Below are 12,449 nucleotides of genomic sequence, written 5' to 3' on the forward strand. Positions count from 1 at the left end.
TAATTTTAAATTAATGTAAATTGGCTCCTGATTGATCATCATCATTTAACTGTTTTGGCCAGTGTAATCAATACTAGCTGAAAGATATAAACCTCCAAATCCCTACTGCTTTTACAGTACAGTTTTTGTCTTAACTTGGGAGTGGTGACTCCTCTGTGCCTCTTCTCCATTCAGTGATTCAGGAATACGAGCTGCCGTCTTGTAGCTACGCCATCTGAATGATAGTTTTCCAAAGTCATCGTGACAGGAGAAGAGCGAGATGGTGAACTGTGTGGGATGTTTAGAGGGTGGAAGTGCTTACACCATTTCTACTTGTATCCTATTTTTCGGAGCCTAATTGTTTTGATTCAATTTAACTGCAAGGGAGTCTGGAAAATATAGAGAAGCTCATAACAGTCTTTGCTACACCTACAAAATTTTTATTTTGAACAGTCATTTAAATCTAGGATTTTACCTGTATCATGCCCAGCTCAGTCATGGGTTGAAAATACTACCACCAATTGAGAGCATTTAATATGTGTTTGCTGTTGTTAGGTGCCGTCGAGTTGGTTCCAACTCCTAGGGACCATAGAAAGAAACACTGCCTGATCCTGCACCATGCTCACAATCATTATGCTTTAGTGCATTGTTGCAGCCACTGTGTCAATCCATCTCATGAGGGTCTTCCCCTTTTCCATTGACCCTGTACTTTACAAAGCATGATGCCCTTCTCCAGGGACTGATCCCTCCTGACAATATGTCCAAAGTATATAAGATGTGGTCTCACCATCCTTGCTTCTAAGGAGCATTCTGGTTGTACTTCTTCCAAGACAGATTTGTTTGTTCTTTTGACAGTCCGTGGTATATTCAATATTCTTTGCTAACACCACAATTCAAAGGCACCAGTTCTTCTTCTGTCTTCTTTATTTATTGTCCAGCTTTCACATGCATTTGAGGTGATTGAAGATACCATGGTTTGGGTCGGGCGCACCTTAGTCTTCAAGGTGACAATTTTGTTTTTCAACAATTTAAAGAGGTCCTTTGCAGCAGATTTGCCAATGCAATGTGTCTTTTGATTTCTTGACTGCTGCTTCCATGGCTGTTGATTGTGGATCCAAGTAAAATCATATCCTTGACAACTTTAGTCGTTTCTTCATTTATCATCATGTTGCTTATTGGTCCCAATTGTGAGGATTTTTGTTTTCTTTATGTTGAGGTGCAATCCATACTCAAAGCTGTGGTCTTCGATCTTTATCAGTAAGTGCTTCAAGTCCTCTTCACTCTCAGTAAGCAAGGCTGTGTCATCTGCATAATGCAGGTTGTTAAGAGTCTTCCTCCAATCCTGATGCCCCATTCTTCTTCATATAGTCCAGCTTCCTGGATTATTTGCTCAGCATACAGATTGAATAGGTATGGTGAAAGGATACAACCCCGACTCACACATTTCCTGACTTTAAACCACGCAGTAACCCATTGTTCTGTCTGAACAACTGCCTCTTGATCTATGTACATATTTCTCATGAGCACAATTAAGTGCTCTGGAATTTTCATTCTTCCCGGTGTCATCCATAATTTGTTATGATCCACACAGTTGAATGGCTTTGCATAGTCAGTAAAACACAAGTAAACATCCTTCTGGTATTCTCTGCTTTCAGCCAGGATCCATCTGATATCAGCCAGTGATACCCCTGGTTCCATATCCTCTTCTGAATCTGGCCTGAATCCCTGGCAGTTCCCTGTTGATATACTGCTGCAGCTGCTTTGAACACTTAATATGTGTAGAGCTAGTTGTTTTTTTTTTTTTTGCACCTGTTACTGTATTTGAAATCTTAAAAAAAAGTACATATGTGTTAAAATATTCAAACAGTATAAAAAATAGAAATATGCAAAACAAAAAGTAATTCTCTTCCCTCTGTTCTGATACCCATTTACTGTAGGTAACCACTGTTAAGACACACACACTTTCTGAAATTTTTTTATGCATACAGTATATAGCAATTACCTATGTAGGGCCTTGGAAATCCTGGTGGTGTAGTAGTTAAGTGCTACAGCTGCTAACCAAAGGGACGGGTGTTTGAATCTGCCAGGCACTCCTTGGAAACTCTATGGGGCAGTTCTACTCTGTCCTGTAGGGCCACTATGAGTTGGAATCGACTCGACGGCACTGGGTTTGGTTTTTATGTAGGGCCTTTTTGTTTTATGTAAATAGAATGATTCTGTATATATAGTATTGTGTAACTTGGTTTTTAAAGTTAGAAAACTCTGGTGGTGTAGTGGCTAAGTGTTATAGCTGCTGACCAAAAGGTTGGCAGTTCAAATCCAAGTTAATCATGTATCTTAGAAATAATTCCCTGTTAGTATATAACATTCAGTCAGGATATTCAGAATATTTAAGAAGTATAGCATGGACACTGAGCAATCAGAATAGATGCTAGCTGGTGGGCTGGAGAAAGGTCCTGGGGGTACACGTGTGCCAAAGATTTCCTTATTTAGTACATGATAGTGAAAATGAAGAAGATGAGGTGTGTCCCACTATAAGGGTAGTAGGAGTCAGAGAAACAATAAGGAAGGTGCTCAGGGTACCAGCTATTTATCAAGTAGCATAGATATCCTTTCAATATTTTAACAACAAATAAGGCCATACTGGTGTGCTAACACTGTATTAGCTCTGCATGTCTCCCGGTCTGTTTAATGTAGTATGCAAGAGTGGTACTATACCATTTTAAATAAATCCATCTGTCCACTGCTGCACTCTCAGATTGTTTTTAACATGTAATATTACATGAAATGCTGCAGATTATAAGCAAAAATTGGGAATCATAAAGCAAATAAACAAAAATAAATTAAAAAGAAACCTTGTAGCTTAGTGAGCCTTTATGAGGATATATACATAAGGCAAATTCCTAGCTGTGGAGATGCAGAGTCAATTTTTGTGTTTATAGATATTTCCAACCTGCCCTTTGAAAGGTTAAGTCAGTTTATGCTCATCATGAATGAAGGTGTATTTTTTCCACATTTTAGGCAGAAGTTGGCATTTATCACATTATCAAATTTTAAGATTTTTTTTCTTCAATTTGATGATTGAATGATTGAAGGAATATTCCATTCTTCTTTAGCCGTCATTTTGTAATGGTAGAAAAATCATTAGATTTTGAGTCATTGGGACTAGATTTGTTACTTGGAGCTGGATTACAATTATTCTAAGCCTGTTTCCTCAACTGTAAAATGGAGATACTATAAATTTCAAAGTCATTTTGTCTGGTATGTTTTCCCAGATAAATTTTAGGATAATTTTCTTAGGCTTCTCAAAAATTCACATTGAAATTTTGATTTGAATTGATTTAAATATTTAAGTCAATGTTCTTAAGAGTTAATATTTTTACAATATCTAGTATTTCTCTTTGAATCTATAGTATATCTATAACTATACCTCTTCAGTATATCGCTGAATAAAGTGTAATTTTCCATTTTTAGACTCAGCACATTTCTTATTATTGTTATATTAGGTATTTTATATCTTATTTTTGCTAAAGTAATGAAATATTATTCTTTTATATCTTCTATTCATTGCATATATGAAATTTACTAATTTTTATAATTTATACTCTAGTCATAGTAATGTGACCTCTTTACAGTTCCTTTATTTTTTCCCTTTTGGCTTCATATGCAATTTTATCTATCTATCGGAAACTCTGGTGGCATAGTGGTTAAGAGCTACAGCTGCAACGTAAAAGGTTGGCAGTTCAAATCTACCAGGCACTCCTTGGAAACTCTATGGGGCAGTTCTACTCTGTCCTATAGGGTTGCTTTGAGTCAGAATTGCCTTGATGACAGTGGGTTTGGTTTGGGATCTATCTACCATCTATCAACAATCTGTGCAATTAATGATAATTTTATCTCCTCTTTTTAATAGTTTTATTGCTTATTTCTGAAGTATAGAATCTTCTACATGTTTCTACTCTAGATTTTTTCATTGCTGGGATTTGTCATTTGTGTTTGTTTCCTTCATAGGACTGTGAGTCCTTGGAATGGAAGGAGTGTATTCTACTCATACTTGTTACCTGGAAACTAACATTGAAGGAGCCCTGATGGTGCAGTGTTTAAGAGCTCTGCTGCTAACCAAAAGGTCGCAGTTGACTCCACCAGCAGCCCCTTGACAACTCTATGTGACAGTTCTATTCTGCCCTTTAGTGTCACTATGAGCTGGAATCGAGTTGATGGCAGCGAGTTTTTTTTTTTTTTTTGATTAACTTTTTTTTTTTTTTTAATCTAGGAAGGAGCCCTGGTTGTGCAATGGTTATTCACTTGACTGCTAACCAAAAGTTTAGCAGTTCAAACTCACCAGCCGCTCGGTGGGGGATATAAGTGGCAGTCTGCTTCTGTAAAGATTTACAGCCTTGGAAACCCTGTGATGGCAGTTCTACTCTGTGCTGTAGGGTCACTATGAGTTGAAATAGACTCGACAGTGGTTTTCTTTTTTTTTTGTTTTGTTTTTAATTAACCTGGTGCCTAACACAGAGGGGACATTCAAATGTTGAGTGAATGCTGGGATGAATAAAACTTCAGGTTCAGAACTGGTCTGGGTATTTCTCATGGAGGTTAGTTCAATGGAAAGCAAAGAACGTGATAAAAAGACTCCAGTCAAAGGGCATCGATACAGATCTAGGATCCTTTTGGGCCCTGGAGAAACCAAGGTGTACAAGGGATTCATGTAGAAGGAAGCCAAGTAGATAGCCTGCCTTCCCTATAAGGATAGATGCAGATGATGCCTGACTGATAATATCACTGAAATAGAGAGATACCCTTCAGATATTTCATCCTTTGGATAAACCAGAAAACCAAACTTGTTGCCGTGGAGTGGATTTTGACTCATAGCGACCCAATGGGTAAAGGGCTATATTTAATCCAGACTGGTCAGTGAGGCTTGACCTCATTTTATCATTGGTCCTGGGACAGACAGGATCTCTAACTATTAACTTACTGTGATCTTGGCATTTTGACATCTACAATACACTACAATATTTGCACACTACAATACAGTCTTCTGCTTCAAACAATATCCCAATAAGATTCTAAACCTGAAACTTTGATTAAAACAGGTTATTTTGTAATAACTCAATTAATAGAGTATACAGCAATTCATAGTGATTTACCAAACAGTTAAAATGAGCATATCATTAATTAAAATAATAACAAAAAGAGCAACAGGAATAGGTAATGTTTATTAAAGATTTAGTCGGTGCCAAGCATGCGATGAATGCTTTACAGAGAAGGTATCGCTTAATCCTCATATAAACCTATGAAACAGGTAAAATTTTGGTTGTATTTTACAGATAGGGAAATAGGCTTAGAAAGTTTGTTAACTAGCTAGCTCAGATTCACACGTTAGTGTGTAGTGGAGCTGAATTGCTAAGGAAAGCTGCGATTTTCAACCCTGACTGACTTTTTAATCAAATTGAGAGATTTACTATTTAACCTATATACACTCTCATACATATCTGTGCCATATCCTCACCCTCAGAAATTATGATTTAATTGGTCTGGGGTGGAGTCCAGTGATCTATCTGTGTGTGTGTGTGTGTGTGTGTGTATACACAGACACATACACATATATTTCTATCTGTCTCTATTTCTCCATTTTAAAGCTGCTTTATGATTTCAGTGTGCAGTCATGGTTAGGAACCACTGAAATATAAAAGGACACTATTGAGAGCTTAGTTTTGACCTCCAGTTGTACCTTACCAATACAAAAAAAGGGGGAGGGTTATGTAGCTTGAAAGAATAGGTAGTTTTAAGATTTACTTTACTTTCTGTGTTCTGTATGCATTGTCCTCATTTGTGTATCCCACATTTACCTCACCAGTCCTGCCCATTTAATTGCCTGTTGTCTCCTGGAGTGTTTTAGCATATAGGCTGGGTGATATAAATGGTCTTATGATTTGTCTCTACAAGTACATCTATGTGTAGATAGGATTGCTATTATTGGGCTTTGCTAGTCTTGTAAATTTTCTTTTAAATAGTTGTTCAGGATTTTCTTATTTTCTTCTCAGTTATAGCAAATGGGCTGTAGGGCCCAGCTGATTAGGTTTTATTGAATGCCTCATTTTATATAATGATTGGTTTAAGAGTGCTTATAAAAATTGCTGTGAATATTAAATTTATGCTTCAAGATATTTTCACATAGTCAAAACTTACATAAGGCCAGATTCTGATCTACCTTGCTATTTTTACAGCATAATAATTTACCTTCTTTCCATTCCCAACCCAAGTTGCATTATTAGAATAAAATGCCATCACACCCATAGAAAAAATGAGAAAAAAATACAAATAGACAATTCAGAAAAAAATGAAGTACAAAAAAGAAATAACACATAAAGTCTAACAATCTATTAGTTTAAGAAATAAACATTAAAACTTTAATGAAATACAATTTTATCTATCAGTTAGCAATAGTTTTTTCATGGCCTTTTTACCTTCTAAATATTGTATTACCAAATGTTTTTTATTTTTGTTGTCCGTGGTGTCCTCCTGCTAGAATGGAGGCTTCTGTAAGAAGGAGTTTTGTCTATTTTGCTTAGTTATATATTTAAGAGCCTAAACCAGTGCCTATATTGAAGTAGATAATAAATATCAGTAAAAAAATCATTAAATGAATTATTTTAAATATGTGTGTGAGTGTGAATTCTAAAGATGTGACAAATTGCACCCAGATCTATATGACTCACAGGAGTATAAATTGGTATAATATTTCTGAAGAGTAATCTGTCAAGTGGTATCATATTTTGTTAAATATTAAATCTATTTCAATTATTATTTATTTATACTTCTAAAACTGTGAATTAAAGAAATAATCGCTACAGAATCACAGAAAACTGTTCATAGCATTGATAACCATAAGGGAAACAAAAATAGCTGGATGGTTAAATAAAATACAGCATTTATCGTGTTTTCAAACAGATTTAATGATGTAAAAATGCGGTTGTGTAATGTTAATTGAAAAATAGAGGGTTTATAATACAGTACGATTCCAATTTTATAAAAGTTGAGAAAGAGAGAGAGAAAACAAATGATTAAACCAAAGTATCAATAGTAATTACAGTAAAACTTTCAAAAGTAGAACCTGTGTAAGGTGGAAACCTGCCAGAGAAGGAAAACTCAAATTATTTCTATTAATAGAGAGCGAAAGAAAAGTAAGACTGCACCCTGTCAAAACCGGAAAACTTGGGATACACAGAAAAACAAGTCAGTCTTGTTGAGTTCCAGCTCCCACAGGTTTCACTATATATCTGAGTAGTGATAAGAAGATTGACTTTAAAATTTTTTTCTTTGTAATAGCTTGAAATGCCTGCAATTGTTGTATGAATATGCATTACTTTTTAAATCAGAAATACAATATAATTTATAAAAATTAGCTTTGTTATTTATGGCTCTGAGGTTATATCAAAGAATGTACCCTCCATGAGGGCAAGAATTTCTGTCTGCTTTGTTCACTCTTGGACTCTCTATGCCTAAAATAATGTTTGGGATAAAGTAATGCTGCTAAACATTTTTTGAATAAATGAACAAATGAATGATATGCCTCTGTCTCTAAAGGCAGTAAGTGTTAGGGGCTTGACAATTCCTTCTTCTTATAGACATAAGCAATTACTCCTCATTAAGTATTAATAGAGTACCTGTTATTAGCATGTCTTCTTTCCACTGAGGAGTGACTGCACTCTCGTGGACTGAAAATGACCTTTGATCTTTAGTTAGAGTTTGCTAGGGATACGGGGAAAATGTGGGAAGCAAATGGTAGATGTGGAATCTAATGTATGTGAGATTTAAAAATGATTATAACAAAAACCTTTTAACTTCAATAAATGACTTTTTTGACTTAAAGAAAAAAGTAGTAATTTATCAATGAACAAATGTTATTATTTGTTACCAGATGAGGATATTTATTGTCTACCATTTCTAGAAGACAAAGGGCTATAAGCATAAAACAGACTTTAGCTGCTGACATTATTGTTGGGGATGGACACTTTATTGAAAAAGACATTATATGGTGCTTCATTGAATTCATATAAATTTTCAAATAATTTTAATAAGTAGCATGTAGTTTAGAGTAAAAATTATTTATGCAAATAGATTTGTTCCTGATCTAAAATTTTGTCTTTTTTTCCATATTTACTCAAAACTGAAATATGAAATGAAGCCCTAGGGGAATATAATCATAACATTTATGTTATAATTTAATATCACATAACACAGGGTATCAATGTTTTATATCTGGATATATAACAGAGTTCTTGGTTTTTTTCTTTTTTTCCTCCAGGATTCAGAATTTCCAGTAGTTATACAACCAGATCCAAGCCAGTATTTGTGTAAAGAAAACCTTGGTCCATCAAAATTTGACTATAAGCTGAATAACATCTTTAGGCTGCATGAACTTCCAGTGATCTGGTAGGATTCTGATATTTTATTAATGCCATTGAGATTTTATTGTCATGTGTGCTGGTGATCTTATAGCCAGCCATTCGTGGTAGAAGTGGCATGTTCTTCGCCTGTTCTAAATTGTTACAGCGCTGAAAGAATCTGCTTACAGCTCCTTCAAGATTCTTAAAACTAATTTGTTTAGGCACTTGGTGGCAGTACAGACTAAGTGCACTATTGTATGTATATAACGTGGAGCTTGAAGCCCCAACTTAAAATAATGCAGAAATCATTTTTAGAGAGATTTGTAGGATTTATTTTAAAGAGAGAATCTCAGCAACTATGCATTTCATTTGTTTATTTTACTTAACAATTTTACCAATGTTCAGTTTTTTTTTTCCCCCACTAACAAATCCTCCTTGATGTTTGCTTTGAGGACCAGAGTTTGGTTTACTATAATCGCATCAGAGCTGTGGTGGTGCAGTGGTTAAGAGCTTGGCTGCTAACTAAAAAGTCGGCGGTTCAAATCCACCAGGCGCTCCTTGGAAACCCTGTGGGGAAGTTCTACTCTGATCTATAGGGTTGCTATGAGTCAGAATTAACTCAGTGGTAATGGGTTAATGGTTATCACATCAGTAAATCAAATTTAAAGACCAATATTATTACTTCTTGGCATTTATTAAAAATGTATTTTTCATGAATTTGCACATTTATATTCACAGGAAACTTATTTTAAATCTTGTAAAATTTATAGTACTATTTATTCACAGTTTTTGAGGAAGATATTTCTCTGAGGAATCTATGTTCTTTAACACATAGATTCCTCAGAGAAACATTTTCTTCTGTGATGCATTAAGATTTTAGTCTAAGTGGTCAGCTTTTGTTGATACTCACAGATACATAATTTTGATTACATTTCACTTAAGTAGTATTATTTTCTAACAATTGTTTATATAATCCCAGAGTTATGTCATTGGTTTTCAAGAAATCTAAGATTTGTACAAAAAATATGGCAAACTATGATTGTTCCTATTATACTTAAGTTAACGAGGACTAATGTCTCAGAATACGATGTTAACCAACTCTAATAATTTCCATGTATTTTACCTGTGGTTGAGGTTGTTTACTTTTTTTCCATTTGCAAACTTGATAACTGTATAGATAGTCCACTTTCTAAACCCTATTAGTTCGATTATTACTTAGTTTCAAGAATATTGTCTATAGTATATTAATTAAGAGCACAGTAGATACAGTCCTTTGTGTCATGACCAAAACTAGTAGGTTAATGAATTGAAAATGTCTGTTAATAAAGGGAACCATACAAATGATATATTCATACCTTATTTATTGTATTTCAACTTAAACACGTGCATGTGCATTCATACGCCAGTCTTTTGGTATAAGGCCATGGCATGTTCTTTGATTAAGTGTCTGCTGATTGGAATTCTGTGCTGTAGGTCTTGCATTGGTCATACTGTAAGCCATCATCTACAATTTCAGTTTGTAATTTCTTTAAACTGAAGCAAGAACTTCAGACATTTGGAAGATCTCCTTTTTCCATAGCATTTATTTAATTTTTGAGGAAATCAATTCCCTTTACCCCACTCATATGTCATCACCTTAATTGATCTTTAATTAGATTATAATAGCAAACACAACTGACTTGTAAGGAGGTTTAGGAACAAACTCCTGTGATCCTTTGCAATCATAGCAGTTGGCCTGTGGGAGCAGTCTGTACTGGTCCACTTGGGTGTGGCCTGAGAGCACTGAGCACCCGGGTGCAGTGGCACAGCTAGTGTGTTTTACAGAGAGAATGGGGAGTGTTGGTCAGTCCAGCAATTGTTAAGTGGAGGATAACGGAAAAGCTCCTGTTAAATGAAAATGTGGACAAGGGAAGGAGGGAAACATTTAGCTCCTAGTCAAAGACAAGGGGATCTTTTAGCTTAGTTTCCAGCCTTTGGAAAAACAGCTTGCTGCCCTGGTAAGTACTACTACCACCCAGAGAATAATTTCTCTATCACAGTCTGCCCTGGAAATCCCATTAGGAGAGGAGGTTCTAGCATTATGAGTTAGGTAGTAGAAAAATGAATCACTAGTAGAAAGAATAATCACTAATCTTTTAGGGGAACATACTTAAAGGAAGATTCGGCTGTGACTTTAAGACAACTGATTTACCTGGGCTTCTCTTTGCCTGTCGTCTTCATTTTCAGTTGGTCTGTTTCTGCAGCTTTATATATACCTCTGTTTCTTCTTCTCCATGTGCTTGTTGCTCTTCTACCTACTTTATTCCACTACTTCTTCTAACCTCTCGCTCCATGCTACCAACATTTTGCTAGCCATAATATAAAGTTTAATTATAAACTTTTAATGCTCGAATATTTTCATATTTTCTCACCTTAATTTTGAAACCAGATCAATTGAATAGTCACCCTTTCTTCCACTACTTGATTCTTAACAGGTTTTTAGTAAATGTTTATTGTCTCAATTATACATTTCTTTAAGGAAAAAAAAAAATGTTTTTTGTTTTATAAGTGATCCTGAATTTATTTCTTTACTGTGGTTTGATAGTCAGTTAGCATCAATGTAAACAAAGTTCTTTAGCTTGATCAAGATAATATTGTAATAATAATGACAAGATAAGAATATTAATAATAATAAACTATATTTTACTAAGCGTGTATGAACACCAGGATTCAGCTGCTTTATAAACACTACATTTGACCTCCGTGTCTGTGTAGGGTAGTTATTACTCACCTCTCTGTCTCTCACACACACACACACACACACACACACACACGAGGCTCAGAGAGCTTGAGAATCACAGAGAAAGAATTTATACCAGATCTGGTTAACTGAAAAGCACACTACAAACACTGAATAAACCAAACATTTTTTTAAAGAAAACTATTAATGAAATAATTTCTATTTTATAATTGGGCATATAATTTTGCCAGTAACATACGGGCTATATTACCTATGACTTAGGCCAAGATCCTCTTTTTTTTTTTTTTCTCCCTGATAATTATAGTCTAGGATACTTTCTTTAAACTTAAATACCAAAATAATTAATTAGATAGTGTTTAAGTGCAAAATTTGTTAATTCTATATTCTTTCTCTGGAAAACACAGATTTATCAAAGTATTCTTTTTAACCATGTTTTTTCTAACAAGGTCATAATAAGATACTAAACCAAACTTATTGCTGTTCAGTTGATTCTGACTCTTAGTGACCCTATAGGACAGGGTAGAATTGTCCTATAGGGTTTTTAAGCCAAAATCTTTACGGAAGCAGAATGCCACATTTTTCTCCCTCAGAGCAGCTAGTGGGTTTGAACCACCGATCTTTTGATTAGCAGCCGAGCACTTAACCACTGAGCCACCAGGGCTCCTCATAGTAAGATAAATACACTTTAAATTCTAGATAATTTTAAAATTCTTAACGTTGTACTAATTTGGATTTTTATACTGCAATTTCTTAGGTCAAAGAACCAGAAAGATTTTAAATCAGATTAGTTAGGAGACTTCTTAAGCACCGATTTAGGTGGGTATCTTTCTCCTACTCTTACAGAATGGCTCCTGGCCTAGAAAATGTCCTCAGTAACTCCAATTAGTTTAAAAAAAGAAAAGTCCCTTCCTTGGCTTGAAAGTCTCCTACTAAACAGGCTATTTCCTCATACACTGTTTATCTTCACTGAAAAGTTTGGCAAAAGTGCTAACTGAATTAACAGCCTGCAATTACTCTTCCCATTCTCCACTCTATTTTCTCCAGTGGAGTTTCCTTCTTCTCTTTTCCTCAGAAACTGCCCTTGCCAGTCATTAACCACTCCACTTCCCCACCATCAGTGGTGACTTTTTATCTGTTCTCATTTTCGTCACCTCTCAGCTGTAGTCAATATTATTGACCACTCCTTCCTTTCCTCTCATGGTTCCCATCATTGACACAGTCCTGGTTTTCCTGCTGACTCTCAGGCCTTGCTCTCAGTCGTCAGCGCTTTTTCTCATCTGCTAGACTTATGATGAAAACCCTGGTGGCATAGTGGTTAAGTGCTACAGCTGCTA

General features: G+C 35.2%; 1 protein-coding gene across 5 annotated transcripts in view; it reads left to right on the forward strand.

Moving 5' to 3' along the window:
• The window catches only part of SPAG16 (sperm associated antigen 16), a 1,001,052-nt gene that overhangs the window by 138,042 nt on the left and 850,561 nt on the right, over positions 1 to 12,449 (forward strand). For all 5 annotated transcript variants that reach the window (XM_049888941.1, XM_049888942.1, XM_049888944.1 and 2 more), the window contains one exon: positions 8,294 to 8,421. In XM_049888941.1, the coding sequence (XP_049744898.1) occupies positions 8,294 to 8,421 (128 nt within the window). The remainder of the gene's footprint in view (positions 1 to 8,293; positions 8,422 to 12,449) is intronic.

This window comes from Elephas maximus, chromosome 6 (assembly GCF_024166365.1).
Source record: "Elephas maximus indicus isolate mEleMax1 chromosome 6, mEleMax1 primary haplotype, whole genome shotgun sequence".
NCBI classification, from domain to species: domain Eukaryota; kingdom Metazoa; phylum Chordata; class Mammalia; order Proboscidea; family Elephantidae; genus Elephas; species Elephas maximus.